This window comes from Microcaecilia unicolor, chromosome 10 (genome assembly GCF_901765095.1).
Source record: "Microcaecilia unicolor chromosome 10, aMicUni1.1, whole genome shotgun sequence".
Taxonomy (NCBI): Eukaryota; Metazoa; Chordata; class Amphibia; order Gymnophiona; family Siphonopidae; genus Microcaecilia; species Microcaecilia unicolor.
Window position 1 is genome coordinate 137,878,974 of NC_044040.1, and position 19,316 is coordinate 137,898,289.

At 47.5% G+C, this 19,316-nt stretch overlaps 1 protein-coding gene across 3 annotated transcripts in view; it reads left to right on the forward strand.

Moving 5' to 3' along the window:
- PASK (PAS domain containing serine/threonine kinase) overlaps positions 1–19,316 on the forward strand; it is a 719,075-nt gene that overhangs the window by 342,238 nt on the left and 357,521 nt on the right. For all 3 annotated transcript variants that reach the window (XM_030215835.1, XM_030215838.1, XM_030215836.1), the window contains one exon: positions 15,013–16,259. In XM_030215835.1, the coding sequence (XP_030071695.1) occupies positions 15,013–16,259 (1,247 nt within the window). The remainder of the gene's footprint in view (positions 1–15,012; positions 16,260–19,316) is intronic.

The following is a 19,316-nucleotide window of genomic DNA, read 5'->3' on the forward strand; positions in this document are numbered from 1 at the left end:
AGATCCCTTCATCTTATATATCAATCTCATGCTACGGGCTCCTCATTGTGCAGAAAATCATTTGATTGGGTGCATTGGCCTTTTTTTATTTGCTGTTTTGGAAAGGTTTGGTTTGGTCGGTTTTTGCACTGGCTTCAGCTCATTTATGCAACACCCCGGGCTTCAGTCCGGGTCAATGGTCAGTGCTCACCTCCCTTTGCTCTTTTGAGTGGTACGAAGCAAGGCTGTGCCTTGTCTCCCTTATTATTTGCACTGACCATTGAACCTTTGGCTTTTGCTATTCATGCGCACCCAGGTATTGCGGGGCCCACATATGGTGGGATTGAGACTAAGCTGTTACTTTTTGCTGCTGATGTACTTCTTACCTTGGTGGATCTGATTGTCTCGTTTCCTGAACTTTTATCAGTTTGAATTTCATGGGGTTTTATATTACCTAAATCTACAGGGAAGGCTGTTACCAATTCTATCTGACTCCAATCATTGAACCCTCTGAATTCCGTTCAAAACTGATTAACTATGGACCATCCATGTCACCCAGTACAGTAGAAGTTCATATGGCAACTTACTGTGATCTTCCAACTCTGTCAGGGGTCTTCCTAGGGATGTGCACTTCCCCTGGCAGACCCAGAAGGATTGTCATTTTATTCTAGTTAACCTTTTACCTTGCTTATATTAGATCTCATATATTGTAACAAATTCCCCATAAGTAAGAAATAGAGAATGAGAGACAGGTTCAATTATAGGATTTATTACTTACCAAAGCCAGGTTACATATAAAGCGTTGATTTATAAGAATATGAGCAGATATTCTTATGGGGAGATCTTTGACAGGGTGATGCATGTCAACCTCTAGTTTCTGACTGTTCCCTATATGTCAGTTGCCAACCATATTTATATTCTCCTCATTACATTAGGTTCTATGAAGTTTTAAAAAAACTGCTTTTGCAGAGATGGCGGATGGCAATTTTTCTTAACACTAACTGCAGATTTTTATATTTTTACCCTTGGAAAAATCCCCAACCTTTTCCCGGCAGATGGGCAACTGTCTTTGACCACAAACTTTGTACTTCTGCTTTCCCCACCTGGTACACTAGGTTTCTGAGCTATTTCTGTTTCACAATTCTCAACTTGACAAACTATGCCAGTTAGAAACTTTTATTCTCCAAGGACAAGCAGGCTGCTTGTTCTCACTGATGGGTGACGTCCACGGCAGCCCCTCCAATCGGAATCTTCACTAGCAAAGCCTTTGCTAGCCCTCGCGCGCCGATGCGCACCGCGCATGCGCGGCCGTCTTCCCGCCCGAAACCGGCTTGTGCCGGCCAGTCCTTCTTTGTCCACGCTCGGTACGGTCGTGTTACGCCGTTCGCGCCCCTTAAGTCGACCTCGCGCGTCTCTTTTTTACTTTCGCTAAAAAAAAAAAAAGATTTCGGAAGAGGACCTTTTCGGTCTTTTTCCCTTTCCTCTATCTTCAGTTTTTGCCCCGGTAAGTTTTCTTTCGTCTTCGGGGTAGGCCCTTTTGAGGCCTCGGGTCGAATTTTTTTCTCCCCCTCTTTTTGGTGCCTACCGCAATTACGAGTTTTGATTTCGCCGGCGTGATTTTTCCGCCCATGTCATCGAAGTCTCCCAGCGGCTTCAAGAAGTGCACCCAGTGCGCCCGGGTAATCTCGCTCACTGACAGGCACGCGTGGTGTCTTCAGTGTCTGGGGGCTGGGCACCGCCCGCAGGCCTGTAGTCTGTGCGCCCTTTTACAAAAGCGGACTCAGGTAGCGAGATTGGCCCAGTGGAACGTGTTGTTCTCGGGCTCTTCGTCGGCATCGACACCGGGAGTATCGTGTGCATCGACGTCGACAGCGTCCAGACCTCCGTCCTCGGCCGCGACTGCATCGAGTGCATCGAGGCATCGGCCCTCTGCATCGGGGCTGAGACATCGGAAGGCTGCGTCGGCGTCGGTGGTACCGGGACCTCCACTTCTGCTGATGTCGTCGGACGGTGGTGCTTCGACTGGAGCTGCAGGTGAGGGCTGTCCATTCCCCCTGCTGGTGGCGGTGAGCCTTCGGGTGGGTCTCCCCCTACCCTGAGGTCTCCTGCGGTACAGCCCCCCCGAGACCGACCTTCTTCGACCTCGGCCCTGAGGAAGCCACGGCTGGATTCTACGTCCTCCTCGTCGGTGCCGGGAAGCTCCGGTGACATGCTTCATCCCAAGAAGTCGAAGAAAGCATCGACACCGGTCCCCTTCCTGTATCGGCACCGAGAGCTCTGGGTCGCCGAGGGAGTCGGCACCCAGTAGGCATCTGCACCGAGAGGACCGCTCACCCTCTGTTCAAGAGGTGTCGATGCGCTCCACTATGGACAGCCCGGAACAGACTCTGACATCGACACCTGCATCGGCTTCCACGTCTTTTCTCCACAGCCGCTCTGCACGAGAGTCTCCGGGCCGTTCTTCCAGAGATTCTGGAAGAGCTGTTGCGCCTTCCCCTCCAGTACCAGGGGTGCTTGCGCCACCGGTACGTTGAGTGAGGCGCCGGTTGGCCCCTTGCCCGGGGTGAGGTCTCCGACATCGGTGCCGCTGCAGTACCGACTGCGGTCGCCTCTTAGGAAGGCTCCCCGACGACGACGGCGGAGGGAGCTTCGACGGTGCCGGGCGAGGGAGTCTACCTCTCGACGCTCCCACCGTGGCCGTGGTTCCACGGAGTCGAGCCGGGCACGGCTTCAGACACAGGTCCGTGAACTTGTGTCTGATACCGAAGGTGAGGCCTCGTGGGAAGAGGAGGAGGACATCAGATATTTCTCTGACGAGGAGTCTGAGGGCCTTCCTTCTGATCCACTCCCTCTCCTGAAAGGCAGCTTTCTCCTCCCGGAGTCTGTCTTTTTGCGGCCTTTGTCCGGGAGATGTCTGCGGCCATCCCCTTCCCGGTGGTTGTGGAGGACGAGCCCAGGGCTGAAATGTTTGAGCTCCTGGACTATCCTTCTCCACCTAAGGAAGCGTCCACAGTACCCATGCATCATTTCCTCAAAAAGACATTGCTGGCGAACTGGACCAAGCCACTAAGTAATCCCCACATTCCCAAGAAGATCGAGTCCCAGTACCGGATCCATGGGGACCCAGAGCTGATGCGCACTCAGTTGCCTCACGACTCTGGTGTGGTGGATCTGGCCCTAAAGAAGGCTAAGAGTTCTAGGGAGCATGCTTCTGCACCCCCGGGCAAGGACTCTAGAACCTTAGACTCCTTTGGGAGGAAGGCCTACCATTCTTCTATGCTTGTGGCCAAAATCCAGTCTTACCAGCTCTACACGAGCATCCACATGCGGAACAATGTGCGGCAGTTGGCGGGCTTGGTGGACAAGCTCCCCCCTGAGCAAGCCAAGCCTTTTCAGGAGGTGGTCAGGCAGCTGAAGGCGTGCAGAAAATTCCTGGCCAGAGGGGTGTACGACACCTTTGATGTTGCGTCCAGGGCCGCTGCTCAAGGTGTGGTGATGCGCAGACTCTCATGGCTGCGTGCCTCCAACCTGGAGAATAGGCTCCAGCAGCGGATTGCGGACTCCCCTTGCCGTGCGGATAACATTTTTGGAGAGAAAGTCGAGCAGGTGGTAGAGCAGCTCCACCAGCGGGATACCGCTTTCGACAAGTTCTCCCGCCGGCAGCCTTCAGCTTCTACCTCTACAGGTAGACGATTTTTTGGGGGAAGGAAGACTGTTCACTACTCTTCTGGTAAGCGTAGGTACAATCCTCCTTCTCGACAGCCTGCGGCCCAGGCTAAGCCCCAGCGCGCTCGCTCTCGTCAGCAGCGTGCGCCTCAGCAAGGGCCCTCGGCTCCCCAGCAAAAGCAAGGGACGAGCTTTTGACTGGCTCCAGCAGAGCATAGCTGACATCCCAGTGTCAGTGCCGGGTGACCTGCCAGTCGGAGGGAGGTTGAAAGTTTTTCACCAAAGGTGGCCTCTCATAACCTCCGATCAGTGGGTTCTTCAAATAGTCCGGCAAGGATACACCCTCAATTTGACCTCAAAACCTCCAAATTGTCCACCGGGAGCTCAGTCTTACAGCTTCCAACACAAGCAGGTACTTGCAGAGGAACTCTCCGCCCTTCTCAGCGCCAATGCGGTCGAGCCCGTGCCATCCGGGCAGGATGGGCTGGGATTCTATTCCAGGTACTTCCTTGTGGAAAAGAAAACAGGGGGGATGCGTCCCATCCTAGACCTAAGGGCCCTGAACAAATATCTGGTCAAGGAAAAGTTCATGATGGTTTCCCTGGGCACCCTTCTTCCCATGATTCAGGAAAACGATTGGCTATGCTCTCTGGACTTGAAGGACGCCTACACGCACTTCCCGATACTGCCAGCTCACAGACAGTATCTGCGATTTCAGCTGGGCACACGTCACTTCCAGTACTGTGTGCTACCCTTTGGGCTCGCCTCTGCGCCCAGAGTGTTCACGAAGTGCTTGGCTGTAGTAGCAGCGGCACTTCGCAGGCTGGGGGTGCACGTGTTCCCATATCTCGACGATTGGCTGGTGAAGAGCACATCCAAGGCAGGAGCTCTACAGTCCATGCAGATGACTATTCGCTTCCTGGAGCTATTGGGGTTTGTAATAAATTATCCAAAGTCCCACCTTCTTCCAGTGCAGAAACTCTAATTCATAGGAGCTCTGCTGGACTCTCGGACGGCTCGCGCCTATCTCCCAGAGACGAGAGCCAACAACTTGTTGTCCCTCGTCTCGCGGGTGCGAGCGTCCCAGCACATCACAGCTCGGCAGATGTTGAGATTGCTGGGCCACATGGCCTCCACAGTTCATGTGACTCCCATGGCCCGCCTTCACATGAGATCTGCTCAATGGACCCTAGCTTCCCAGTGGTTTCAGGCTGCTGGGGATCTAGAAGCTGTGATCCACCTGTCCACGAGTTTTCTCAGATCCCTGTATTGGTGGACGATTTGGTCCAATTTGACTCTGGGACGTCCTTTCCAAATTCCTCAGCCACAAAAGTGCTGACCACGGATGCGTCTCTCCTGGGGTGGGGAGCTCATGTCGATGGGCTTCAAACCCAAGGAAACTGGTCCCTCCAGGAACGCGATCTGCAGATCAATCTCCTGGAGTTACGAACGGTCTGGAACGCTCTGAAGGCTTTCAGAGATCGGCTGTCCCACCAAATTATCCAAATTCAGACAGACAACCAGGTTGCCATGTATTACATCAACAAGCAGGGGGGCACCGGATCTCGCCCCCTGTGTCAGGAAGCCGTCAGCATGTGGCTCTGGGCTCGCCGTCACGGCATGGTGCTCCAAGCCACATATCTGGCAGGCGTAAACAACAGTCTGGCCGACAGGTTGAGCAGGATTATGCAACCTCACGAGTGGTCGCTCAATTTCCGGGTAGTGCGACAGATCTTCCAGGTGTGGGGCACCCCCTTGGTAGATCTCTTCGCATCTCGAGCCAACCACAAAGCCCTCAGTTCTGTTCCAGGCTTCAGGCCCACGGCAGACTGGCATCGGATGCCTTCCTCCTGTTCTGGGGGGAGGGTCTGCTGTATGCTTATCCTCCCATACCTCTGGTGGGGAAGACTTTGTTGAAACTCAAGCAAGACCGAGGCACCATGATTCTGATTGCTCCTTTTTGGCCGCGTCAGATCTGGTTTCCTCTTCTTCTGGAGTTGTCCTCCGAAGAACTGTGGAGATTGGAGTGTTTTCCGACCCTCATCACACAGGACGAAGGGGCGCTTCTGCATCCCAACCTCCGGTCACTGGCTCTCACGGCCTGGATGTTGAGAGCGTAGACTTTGCCTCTTTGGGTCTGTCAGAGGGTGTCTCCCGCATCTTGCTTGCTTCCAGGAAAGATTCCACTAAGAGGAGTTACTTCTTTCTATGGAGGAGGTTTGCCGTCTGGTGTGAGAGCAAGGCCCTAGATCCTCGCTCTTGTCCTACACAGACCCTGCTTGAATACCTTCTGCACTTTTCTGAGTCTGGTCTCAAGACCAACTCCGTAAGGGTTCACCTTAGTGCAATCAGTGCATGCCATTACCGTGTGGAAGGTAAGCCAATCTCGGGACAGCCTTTAGTTGTTCGCTTCATGAGAGGTTTGCTTTTGTCAAAGCCCCCTGTCAAGCCTCCTACAGTGTCATGGGATCTCAATGTCGTTCTCACCCAGCTGATGAAACCTCCTTTTGAGCCACTGAACTCCTGCCATCTGAAGTACTTGACCTGGAAGGTCATTTTCTTGGTGGCAGTTACTTCAGCTCGTAGAGTCAGTGAGCTTCAGGCCCTGGTAGCCCAGGCCCCTTACACCAAATTTCATCATAACAGGGTAGTCCTCCGCACTCACCCTAAGTTCTTGCCAAAGATTGTGTCGGAGTTCCATCTGAACCAGTCAATTGTCTTGCCAACATTCTTTCCCCGTCCTCATTCCTGCCCTGCTGAACGTCAGCTGCACACATTGGACTGCAAGAGAGCATTGGCCTTCTACCTGGACGGACACAGCCCAACAGACAGTCCGCCCAATTGTTTGTTTCTTTTGATCCCAACAGGAGGGGAGTGGCCGTGGGGAAACGCACCATATCCAATTGGCTAGCAGATTGCATTTCCTTCACTTACGCCCAGGCTGGGCTGGCTCTTGAGGGTCATGTCACGGCTCATAATGTTAGAGCCATGGCAGCGTCGGTAGCCCACTTGAAGTCAGCCACTATTGAAGAGATCTGCAAAGCTGCGACGTGGTCATCTGTCCACACATTCACATCTCATTACTGCCTGCAGCAGGATACCCGACGTGACAGTCGGTTCGGGCAGTCAGTGCTTCAGAATGTGTTCGGGGTTTAGAATCCAACTCCACCCCCCTAGGCCCATGTTTATTCTGTTCCAGGCTGCACTCTCAGTTAGTTAGATAAATTGTTAGGTCAATCTCAGTTATGTCCTCGCCGTTGCGAGGCCCAATTGACCATGGTTGTTGTTTTGAGTGAGCCTGGGGGCTAGGGATACCCCATCAGTGAGAGCAAGCAGCCTGCTTGTCCTCGGAGAAAGCGAATACTACATACCTGTAGAAGGTATTTTCCGAGGACAGCAGGCTGATTGTTCTCACAAACCCGCCCGCCTCCCCTTTTGGAGTTGGGTCTTTCCTTCTCTTTGTCTTGCTATATATGAGACTGGCCGGCACGAGCCAGTTTCGGGCGGGAAGACGGCCGCGCATGCGCGGTGCACATCGGCGCGCGAGGGCTAGCAAAGGCTTTTGCTAGTGAAGATTACGATTGGAGGGGCTGCCGTGGACGTCACCCATCAGTGAGAACAATCAGCCTGCTGTCCTCGGAGAATACCTTCTACAGGTATGTAGCATTCGCTTTATAAGCTCTTCTGATTTCAATTAATTCTTACCTGGCCTGTCTTTCCCAGCAGCCCTTAGGCTGGGCCAAGCTCTTCCAGCAGGTCCCAAGCTGGGTAGTAGGCCGCAGACTTGTACTATATTTATACAAGTTCTACAGAAATATGGTGTGGTTTCTGGGTTTAAAATATATGTGAGCAAGTCGGAGGCCCTCATTGTCAATCTCCCTACTCATGAGGTGGCTCTTTTACAATTGAGCTTTGCATTTCGATGGGCTGCACAGTCCAGACGATATCTAGGGGTCTATCTAACTTGGCGTTTGGAGGGTCTCTACGAAGCTAATTTCCCAGTTAAGGTGCGTGAATTGTTTGTAAAATTAGATAGGTGGGAGGGTTTGACTCTTTCCTGGCTTGGGCATATCAGTGCAGTTAAAATGATTTTGCTTTCCAAGCTACTTTATCTGTTTTTGGCCCTCCCTGTTTCCCTACCAGATAAGTTCTTTCAGGGCCTGCAGAGGCAGGTTTTTTCTTTTATCTGGAAGCGGAGACCGCCACGAGTGCGCCGTACGGTTATGTGTCAATTTCGTGCGCAGGGGTGAATGGGAGTTCAATGCTTTTTTCTCTATTACCAAGCAGCGCCGTTTCGCATTTTGGCTGATTGGCAACAAGGCCCTTCTAAGATTTGGAAATCCTTTGAGCAGTCATGGCTGTATCCCTACCCTTTGAGGGCTATTCCATGGCTTCTGTGCCGCCTTTTGAAGGATATTGTTAAGAACACTCCTCCAATATTATCTTTTGAAATGGGAGAGGGCATTGGGCGTCTCCTATGATTATGCTAGGTGGGAGAGGATGTTTGTCTCTGCTTAGTGTCCTTATCTAATGGTTTGGTAGAAAATGGATATAAAATCCTTTATTACTGAGATTATACACCCCAGCATCTGGCCAAGATGTTTCAATTGGGATCAGCTCAGTGCTGGCACCAATGTGGTCAGATTGGGGATATGTTTCATATTTGGTGGTCTTGTCCTCTTGCTCAAAAGTTTTGAAGCTTATCTACAGTATGACTAAGGCATCTTACCCTATGTAAATGGACCATTGTCTTCTTCATTTTAAACCAGTGACAGTGAAGGAACCTGTTCATTGGCTGGTCACTGACATCTTGGTGGCCAGCAAGCTCACCCTTGCCGCGGCATGGAAGCAGCCAAAACTCCCTAGTCTTCAGATGATTCTTCACAAATTGGATTATATTCATTTGATGTCTAAGAACAGCGATATGCAATGGCTCCGTTTTGAAATACCATCAGACTTGGGACTCTGATATACAATGGTGTGCTGGTCCCGATTCCTCTTTGTTTACAGCTTAATGATTTGGCTTTGAGGGGTAAGGGTGGGAAGTTAGTATGGTTTGATGTTGTATAGAACTGGATACAAGTAGATCCTTTGTTGTTGATGTGTTATCTGCTATTGTACTATGAATTTGTAAGCCTTTTTTTTTTCTTTAATAAAGCAAATTTGGAAAAAAAAAAAAAAGATACCCACATTTCAGTACTTCCCAGTCACAGAAAGTATCTTTGATTCCGTTTGGGGAAACACCATTACTAGTTTCTCATTGTGCCACTTGGTCTTTGATCAGCTCCCAGGGTATTCACAAAGTATCTAGCAGTAGTTGCAGTGTATCTACATAGATTGGTAGTGTATGTGTTTCCCTACTTAATCAATTGATTGATCAAGAGCAAATCGCAGGAAGGAGCAACATTCAATGCATCTAACTATTCAGGTGTTAGATCTACTAGGTTTGTCGTCAGCTACCCCAAATCTCACCTTCATCCAGAGCACATAGGATCCCTACTACTACTACTATTTAGCATTTCTATAGCGCTACAAAGCTTACGCAGCGCTGCACAAACATAGAAGAAAGACAGTCCCTGCTCAAAGAGCTTACATTCTAATAGACAAAAAATAAATAAAGTAAGCAAATCAAATCAATTAATGTGAACGGGAAGGAAGAGAGGAGGGTAGGTGGAGGCAAGTGGTTACGAGTCAAAAGCAATGTTAAAGAGGTGGGCTTTCAGTCTAGATTTAAAGGTGGCCAAGGATGGGGCAAGACGTAGGGGCTCAGGAAGTTTATTCCAGGCGTAGGGTGCAGCGAGACAGAAGGCGCGAAGTCTGGAGTTGGCAGCAGTGGAGAAGGGAACAGATAAGAAGGATTTATCCATGGAGCGGAGTGCACGGGAAGGGGTGTAGGGAAGGACGAGTGTGGAGAGATACTGGGGAGCAGCAGAGTGAGTACATTTATAGGTTAGTAGAAGAAGTTTGAATAGGATGCGAAAACGGATAGGGAGCCAGTGAAGGGTCTTGAGGAGAGGGGTAGTATGAGTAAAGCGACCCTGGCGGAAGACGAGACGGGCAGCAGAGTTTTGAACCGACTGGAGAGGGGAGAGGTGACTAAGTGGGAGGCCAGCAAGAAGCAGGTTGCAGTAGTCTAAACGAGAGGTGATGAGGGTTTTGGTAGAGTGCTCGGAAAGAAAGGGGCGGATTTTACGGATGTTGTAAAGAAAGAAACGACAGGTCTTGGCAATCTGTAGGATATGAGCAGAGAAGGAGAGAGAAGAGTCAAAGATGGCCCCAAGGTTTCGAGCTGAGGAGACAGGGAGAATGAGAGAGCCATCAACAGAAATAGAAAACGGGGGGAGCGGGAAGGTGGGTTTGGGGGGGAAAATGAGAAGCTCGGTTTTGGTCATATTTAATTTCAGGTGGCGTTGAGACATCCAGACAGCAATGTCAGACAAGCACACTGAAACTTTGGTTTGGATGCAAGGTGAGCTATCAGGGGTAGAAAGGTAGATTTGGGAGTCATCAGCATAGAGATGGTAGGAAAAGCCATGGGATGAGATTAATGAACCAAGGGAAGAAGTGTAGATAGAAAAGAGGAGGGGACCAAGAACAGAACCCTGAGGTACGCCGACAGGCAGAGGGATAGAAGTAGAAGAGGATCCACCAGAGTGAACACTAAAGGTGCGGAGGGAGAGGTAGGAAGAGAACCAGGAAAGGACAGAGCCCTGGAATCCAAGTGAGGACAGGGTATCGAGAAGTATGCTGTGATCGACAGTGTCAAAAGCAGCGGAAAGATCAAGAAGAATGAGGATGGAATATTGACCTCTGGATTTAGCCAGTAATAGGTCATTGGAGACTTTAGTAAGCGCAGTTCGGTTGAGTGGAGAGGGCGAAAACCAGATTGTAGTGGGTCAAGAATAGCATGTGAGGAGAGAAAATCAAGGCAGCGGCGGTGAACAGCACGCTCAAGTAATTTGGAGAGAAAAGGAAGGAGGGAGATGGGTCGGTAATTAGAGGGACAAGTAGGGTCGAGTGAAGGCTTCTTAAGGAGAGGTGTGACCACAGCATGTTTAAAGGCAGCAGGGACAGTCGCACTGGAAAGTGAGAGGTTGAGAATGTGACAGATAAAAGGAATAAGAGCAGGAGAGATGGCATTAAGAAGGTGGGTGGGAATGGGATCAGAGGAACAGGTGGTACATTTTGAGGAAGAAAGGAGAAGTGTAGTTTCCTCAATAGTAACTTCAGGAAAGGAGGAAAGGGAATGAGGGGAAGGAGAAAATTGCAATCTTGGGCTTTTCTTCCATGTGCGAGGGTGGATACCTTGGTGTCGCTTGTCTTGCAGGTCCACAGCAGCAGGCAGGTTTCAGCTCGGCAAATGTTGAGATTGATAAGCGACATGTCTTCAGCAGTGCATGTCACTCCCATGGTACGTCTCCTCTTGAGAAAGACCCATTGGACTCTAGCTACTCAGTGGTCTCAGTTGTCATGGAATCTAGCGGATGTCATCCAGATTAGAGACTTGTACGGGAACAGGGTTCGCAGGAATACTACGGAACCCATGGGTTTCCCACTGGGCGAAAGCAGATCTGCAGGGATCCCATGGAGACAGAAACAGTTCCTGTGGGGACGGAAACAATTCCTGTTGGGTTCCCGTGGAATTTTATGCTGCAGTTGCGCCAGCCTCTCACCTACTGAGTACCAAGTTCTTTGAGTCCTGTCTCCTCCTCCTCCTTGCTTTAACAGCACAGATGTGGAAGGGTCTCCATTATGGAGGTGGTAGAGACTCAAATTGTGATGGAATTAAAAAAGGCGTGGGATAAACACAGAGTATCTCTGATTAGAAAGTGGAAGTTATAAAAAAACCTACACTTAAATGGCTGCATGTGTTTGGGTGGACTCTGGCTGTAGTAGGCTGATACCAGGCTGACTTATATGGTCTGTGTCTCATATATGGCAATCTAGTTTAGGATGGGCTGGAAAGGGCTTAGACAGCAACTTTAGTGGCTGGAACATGAGGGAGAGTGCTGGACAAACTTACAGTCTGTGTCTCGCAAATGTGAAGACAAATAGGCTGGAGTGGGCTTCGATGGCAACTTCAGTAGTTGGAACATAAGATAGGTAGGGCCGAGCAGACTTCTATGGTCTATGTCCTAGAAATGCCAAAGAAAGACCATAATGTAGTATATAATATCACATTCATTGTTGGTTTAATTATGAATTGATAATGAGTGTGACTATTGGCCAGAGTGAATGGACTGTTCAGGTTTTTATCTGCTGTCACTTACTATCTTACTATTAATCCTCTCTGCTCCCGGGCTAATGCGCAGACCTTAGCTGTGACACAGGCACAAGCCTCAGGTGTCACCTGACCTACTGGCATGTGCATGTGGCGACCTCTTAGCACATAGTGCCAATAATCAGAGACTAGTTTTACATGTGTGCATCAGAGAGTTCCAAGTTCAACTTCCGTTCCTTCCTTGCCTGCAGTGCTGCAGCTCGAACCCAGAGAGAGGCTGCGAGAGCCGACTGGAATTTTTTTTAATGTACCATTAAATTCTTGTGGGACTGAGTGGGGATGGGATAGATTCCAGTGAGGACGGGTAAGATTTCTGTCCCCATGCAACTCTGTAATCCAGATTACCCCAGAGTTGATTCACACCCTTCTCAGGTGGATGATTTGACCTAATTTGAGTCTGACTACCATTCCAAATTCCAACACCTCGGAAGGTGTTGGCAACGGATGCATCCAACCTCAGATGGAGAGCTCATGTAGATGAGCTTCACACTTTCAAGTTATAGGTGGTATGCTCAGGAGACTCAACTTCATATCAACCTCTTCGAGCTCAGGGCAATCTGGAACGCTCTAAAAGCTCTCGGAGATCGGCTGCAGAACCAGATTGTTCTAATTCAAAGAGACAACCAATCTCTTGTGTCAGGAAGCAGTGGGGATGTGCCAGTGGTCCTTCTTCACAGAATGGAAGGAGCCACATAACCTGCATGGGAATGATAACTGCCTGATGGACATATTGAGAAGGGTGCTACGAACACACGGAGTGGTCTCTAAATATGGGCGTGACCCACAAGATCTCAGCGTGGGGCACCCTTTCGGTGGATCTTTTTGCCATTTATTTCAAAAACAAGGCTCCTCAGTTCTGCTCCAACCTCAGATCACAAGGCAGACTACCGTTAGATGCCTTTCTCCTTCACTGGTGGGAAGGTCTTCTGTATGCATATCCCCAGTACCCTTAATAGAAAAGACTTTGCTGAAGCTCAAGCAAGATCATGGAATCATGATAGTAATCGCTCCTTACTGGCTAAGGAAGATCTGGTTCCCACTTTGGGAGTTATCTTCTGATGATCGCATCTTGCTGGTTTCCAGAAAAGACTCCACTAAGAAGTGCTATTCTTTTAAATGGAGGAGGTTTGCCATCTGGTGTGAGGGCAAGGTCCTAGATCCCTTTTCGTGTCCTACATAAAAACTTGTTCATGTGAGGTTTTTTTTATTGAGAAAACCTTTGATCAACAACTGTGTCATGGGATCTCAATGCTGTTCTCACCCTGCTGATGAAAGCTCCTTTTGAGCCACTTGATTCCTGTCATCTAAGGTATTTGACCTGGAAAGTTGTGTTTCTGGTGGCGGTCACTTCTACTCACAGGGTCCGTGAGCTTCAGGCCCTAGTAGCTTATCCATCTTACACTAAGTTTCACCACAATAGAGCTGTTCTCCGAACACACCCTAAATTCCTTCCTACCTAAGGTAGTGTTGGAGTTCCTTCTTAATCAGTCAATCATTCTATCAATATTTTTCACAAAACCACATGCCCATCCTGGTGAGAATGTACTTCATAACTTAGACTGCAAACGAGCCTTAGTCTTCTATCTTTTTTTCTTTTGACCCAAATCGGATAGGGGTGGCCATTGGCAAATGCACAGTTTCCATTTGGCTAGGAAATTGCATTTTCTTCGCTTAATCCCAGACTGAGCTGATTCTAGAAGATCATGTTAAGGCTCATAATGTCAGAGCCATGGCAGCATTGATAAGCCCACTTGTGGTTAGCCTCCACAGAGGAAATATGCAAAGCTGCGATATGGTCTTCTGTTTACACATTCACATCTCATTACTGCTTTGAGCAGGATACCCGACGTGACAGCTGGTTTGGGCAGGCAGTTTTGAAGAATTTGTTTGGTGTCTAGAATCTGCACATGAGCAGTGCGGTGCTGCTAGAATGTTCTATATACGTAGTTAGTCAACTCCCGCACTGGGCTCCGTCAGATTACATCACCCATCTGTGAGAATACTTGGCCTGCTATCCTCAGAGAACACCTACTCCTTGTAAGTAACTTTGCTTCTTAGAAAGGGCTTATTTTCATATGGATACCTATAATATGTGGAAATTGCAAGGAAGCATATTGGGATATGTGGTTAGCATGCAGCCTGGGTAAGTCATAAATCTTCCCTGTTTCATAAAGGAAATGGACCTGGTGTTTCCCTATGGGTATGTACAGCTGCTTTTTGGCATATATAGATTATTTAAAAATGCTCACTTTGTGCACTCCTGTACTGAAGAAATTGAGAGGTATCCTCCTCAATTCTTCATTGTTTATTTCCCCCTCCCCCCAAATTGAAAATAAACAAAAAATTGTGACTTCTGTATTAAAAGCAACATTAACGTGTATAGATTTGCAAAATGGCTGTTATATATGCGTAAATGCAAAAATAACCCAATTAAGTTTCCTCCATTATTTTTTGTTTTGTTTTTGCATGTGTATGTTTTGTAAAATGGATGCTCTCGCTGCATGTACTGGCAAATACATATACACTCCAGCTGATATTTTGGGAAAGGATCTATGTGGGCAGATATTTTTAAAATTACGACCTGAATTGAGCATGTCCCAACCTTAATGTCTTAATTGCTGTTTCTACAATCTATATAAAATGGGGCGCTGTATCATTTTATATCTATATCTATCTACATATAGAGTTTTTTTTTTAACCATGCTTTTGGTCTTTAGACCCCTTGACCAGCTCTTATTTTCAGGTTGGCCAGATTTGTAAATTATAAAATGGTTGTTGCATAGTTTTGATTAGTTTGAAAAAAAGACTAGAGTTCAATTGAAGAAGTAAGATTTGAAATGAACCACCACAATCCATCATCTGCCTCTCTTCTCCTCGCCCCTGCCCCCAGAGGTGTTTGGGGGCAAGCAGAAGGAGAGGGGTGCTCAGGCTCCTCAAAAGTGTACATGCTACCCCACAGCCCTCTGCTTTCCACGCAAATTGCAGGTGCAAATTATGCAGGCACTTTTATTGATGACAAGACGAGTAAGTTGTAAGAGCTGGCCTGCCACTGAAATGTACTAATTTATACTGATTTGCATCTACAGAGTGGAGCTAGACCAGGCCAAGGAAAGAGCTGTTTTCTGTACTGAAAATGAGACTGTAACAGTGAAATATACATGTGAGGTACCCCAAGTGGGAAACTCTCCTCAGATTATGGAAAATACAGCTTCTTCTGTTGGCATTGAAAAACCAGAGAAAAAAGATATGGATCTTGTGGCAGAGAGGTCATTACTGGATAATGATGTTAACTTATGTAGTCTGTCTCCAGTTGAACACCAGGCATTAGTTCATTCGGATGTAAAGCAGAGGATCTCCATGCTCTCTCATGGCAAAAATAAGATATTCTTGTCTAATAAAGAATGCCAGGATTCAGACCGGCCAGTACTTTTTACTAAGCTGTCTTCTCCTTGTAGCCTAAAAGATCATGCTGATGGATTAACTAGTCCCTTTTCCATCTCATTTGGGACACCCACGATGGATGAATCTTGGCAGGGAGCAGCACCACATGGCAGACATATGCATAAAGTCATCAGGAGCTCAGAGAAGACTTCAGGCAGGAAAAAAAACAGTAATCTTGAGCATCTGACACTAGAAAAACCTATTTCTATAGATCCATTATGCAACTCTGAAGAAAGAAACAGCATTATCCATTCTAACCCTTTAGTATCGCCTCCAGTTTCTGGTGCCTCGGGCTCTTTCACTTTCAGAAATTGCAGGAGCCGTGAAAAAATTGAAGAACCAGATACTAAGATTAATTTAATCACTTGTGGCCTTACAAAACTGGATCTCAATTCTGTTGCAGATCTGAACTTTGTCAGTTCTTTATGTTCTGCATCATTGCTCATGAGGAATTCCTCTCCTTGTGTGCCAGATTTTGGTATGGGCATGAAGCATTGTACCTCTTCAGATGAACATGTGATAGATTCTGATGTGGGAGAGACACCTACTACCTCTGCTCATGAGTGTGAAATTCCACTGTTGTTCAACAGTGCCCAAAGCAATGGACAGAATGAACTCAGTACCAGAAGGAACCTGGGGAATGCTCAGACTGTAATCCTTGCTAAAGAGCCTAAGAGACAAACCGGGCATACAGATCAAAGTTTGAGAAAACCTTTGCAGACAGGACTGCAAGAGGAATTTCTGACCTCAGGACCACAAGATACAGAGACGTTGTCCACATCTACCCCAATGAAAGCTGAAGTGTCTAGACAGAGAGGTATACGCTTAAACTCCGAGATTATGGAAGGGAGCTATGCTGGGAATTGCTACCACAGAGATGGCTCCAGCCTCAGTAAGTGACTGTGTGAGGAAAATGAAAACCCTTTCTGTGATTAAAATATTTTGCAATCTCAAAAAATAATTGATTACTAAACAATATATATCTCCCAAATAAAGTTCTGAGAGAAGAGGACATTCCTCTGGTAAGTGAACATTATTTTGCTTTGTGCTTTGGAACTTAAAGTTTGGGGTTTAAAGGAGGAATTGTAGATTAGTGATAGGCAGAATAAAAATATAAAAAAGCAAACTTTAGAAACTAATCTCCATGCTCTTTTCCCTCTAGTTTTAAAACTTGAACTTTGTACCACAGCATTAACAGATAGCCTCTAGTAGGCACTGCAGGACCTAGTTTAGTCTTGGTGGGGGGAAAAGAGAGAGAGAGAAAAGCAAGCTTTATTAACTAGTTTCCATAGTATACAACCTTTTTCCCATAGTTTTAAACTGAAATTTTCTCTAGAAGTAGACACTTTTCCTATAGTTTTAAACTGAAAATTTTTTCTAGAGGTAGAAACTTAACAGCCATAGAACTTTTAAAAGGTAATGGGAAGGCTCAAATCTTGTTCTAAAAGAGTTATTTCCTGTTCTTTGGTTGCTGGAGAGGTAGCACTACTACTGACCTCAATTAGGTGTTAATTAAAGTGAGAGAGGAAGGTAACTTGAAAGGGTCTGTTTGAAGCAGTCCCCTTAGATTCAAAACTATATAAAGAGGAAAGGTCCCACTTAACTTTCTTTCTGAGAAGTTCTGAGAGAAGAGGACATTTCTCTGGTAGGTGAACATTATTTTGCTTTGGGAACTTAAGTTTGGGGTTTAAAGGAGGAATTGTAGGTTAGTGGAAGGCAGAATAAAAACATAAAAAAGCAAACTTTAGCAACTAATCTCCATAATTTTTTCCCCTAGTTTTAAAACTTGAACTTTTGTACCACAGCATTAACAGATATCCTCTAATTGTACAGCGCTGCGTAACTCTAGTAGCGCTTTAGAAATGTCAAGTAGTAGTAGCAGGCACTGCGGGACCTAATTTAGTCTTCATCCTGTCCACCCTCCCAACCCTAGCACAACTCTTCATTTATAGTCAGTTATTGTAATTAGGATAACAAGCAAGGAGTGCTCTTACAGAGTTTTATATACATTTCATTACCTTCTAAGAAGAAAACACTAAGAGCATCTTTTACTAAGGTACACTCACGTTTTTAGAGCGCGCTAAAATTGTGGGCATGCTAAACGTTAGAGACGCTTATAGGAATGCATTGGCGTCTCTAACGTTTACTACGCCCACAATTTTAGCGCGCACTTAGTAAAATGTGCCCTAAATAGATAATACGCTGAAATCTTCTGCTCAGTGTGCTGCGGTGGCCAAAAATGCAAACAGGATGCTAGGAATTATTAGGAAAGGGGTGGTGAATAACACCAAAAATACTATAATGCCTTTGTATCGCTCCATGGTGCGTCCGCACCTTGAGTATTGCAGTCAATTCTGGTTACCGTATCTCAAAAAAGATATAGCGGAATTAGAAAAGGTTCAAAGAAGAGCAACTAAAATGATAAATGGGGTGGAACTCCTCTAGTATGAGGAAAGGCTAAAGAGGATAGGGCTCTTCAGCCTGGAAAACAGACAGATGAGGGGAGATATGATTGAAGTCTACAAAATCCTGAGTGGTGTAGAATGAGTAGAAAGTGATGTTTTACTCGTTCCAAAAGTACAAAGACTAGGGGACATTCAAGGAAGTTACATGGAAATACTTTTAAAACAAATAGGAGGAAATATTTGTTCACTCAACGAATTGTTATGCTCTGGAACTCTTTGCCGGAGGAAGTGGTAACAGCTTTTAGCATATCTGGGTTTAAAAAAGGTTTGGACAAATTCCTGGAGAAAAAGTTTATAGTCTGCTATTGAGGCAGACATGGGAAGCAACTGCTTGCCCTGGGATTTATAGATTGGAATGTTGCCACTATTTGGATTTCTGCCAGGTACTTGTCACCTGGCTTGGCCACTGTTTGGAAAACAGGATACTGGGCTAGATGGACTATTGGTCTGACCCAGTATGGCTACTCTTTGTGTTCTTATAAGTTTTGCATTATTTCTCTGAGGACAAGCAGGCTGCTTGTTCTCACGACTGGGTCAGCATTCCGGCGGCCCACGAACAGAAATCTTCCATAGCAAAAAAAAGATTGCCAGAGCCTTCCACCGCACAGGGTGCGCGGCCATCTTCCCGCCTGTCGCACGAAAGCCCCGCTTCTTTCTTTTTCCGCGGTAGGGAGTGGCTGCTTGTTGGTCTCTCTCCTCAGCCCAGTAAAAGAGCCTTCGGTTTTCGCCGTCTATTTCGGCATGTTTTTTTCTTTCCCTCTTAGTTTATTTCTTACCCTGTCTACACAGTTAAAAAAAAAAACTCCTTTATTAGTTTGACCCCTTTAAGTTCCCTTTCGTTTTCGTTGCGGCCGTGTTTTCTCATTTTTGTGCCTTTTTTATTGGCACAATCGAGAATTTTGACTTCGCCACCGCTATTTTTCTGTCCATGTCATCGAGGACTCCCAGCAGCTTCAAGAAGTGTACTCGGTGTAACCGGACGATCTCAGGTACCGACCCCCATGCGTGGTGTCTTCAGTGCCTTGGGCGTGACCATCACCCAGACGCATGTAAGTTGTGTCTTAGCTTGAAAAGGCGGACACAGGCGTAGAGACAAGCTCTTCGGGACCGACTTTTCGGAGCGTCATTCAGTTCCTCGATGTCGGCACCGGGGATGGCATCGACTTCAGGAGCGCAGGTAATGGCTGTCCGGAAACCATCACAAGCTGGGAGAAGTGAGCCGTCGAGTGGGTCTCCACTTCTCTCGAAGACTCCTGCTGGGCAGGCCCACCGGGACCGACTACTCTCGGACCCGACCCCGAGGAGGCGTGTGGATTCCACGTCCTCCTGGTCGGTACCGAGGATTATCGATGAGGTGCATCGTCAGTCTCATTGTAACCACGGTACAGGGAGCTCCGGGGGGGGGGGGGGGGGGGGTCGAAGGATTCGGCACCCGTGAAGTGTCGACGAGGGGAGGAACGCTCACTCTCCATCCAAGAGGTGTC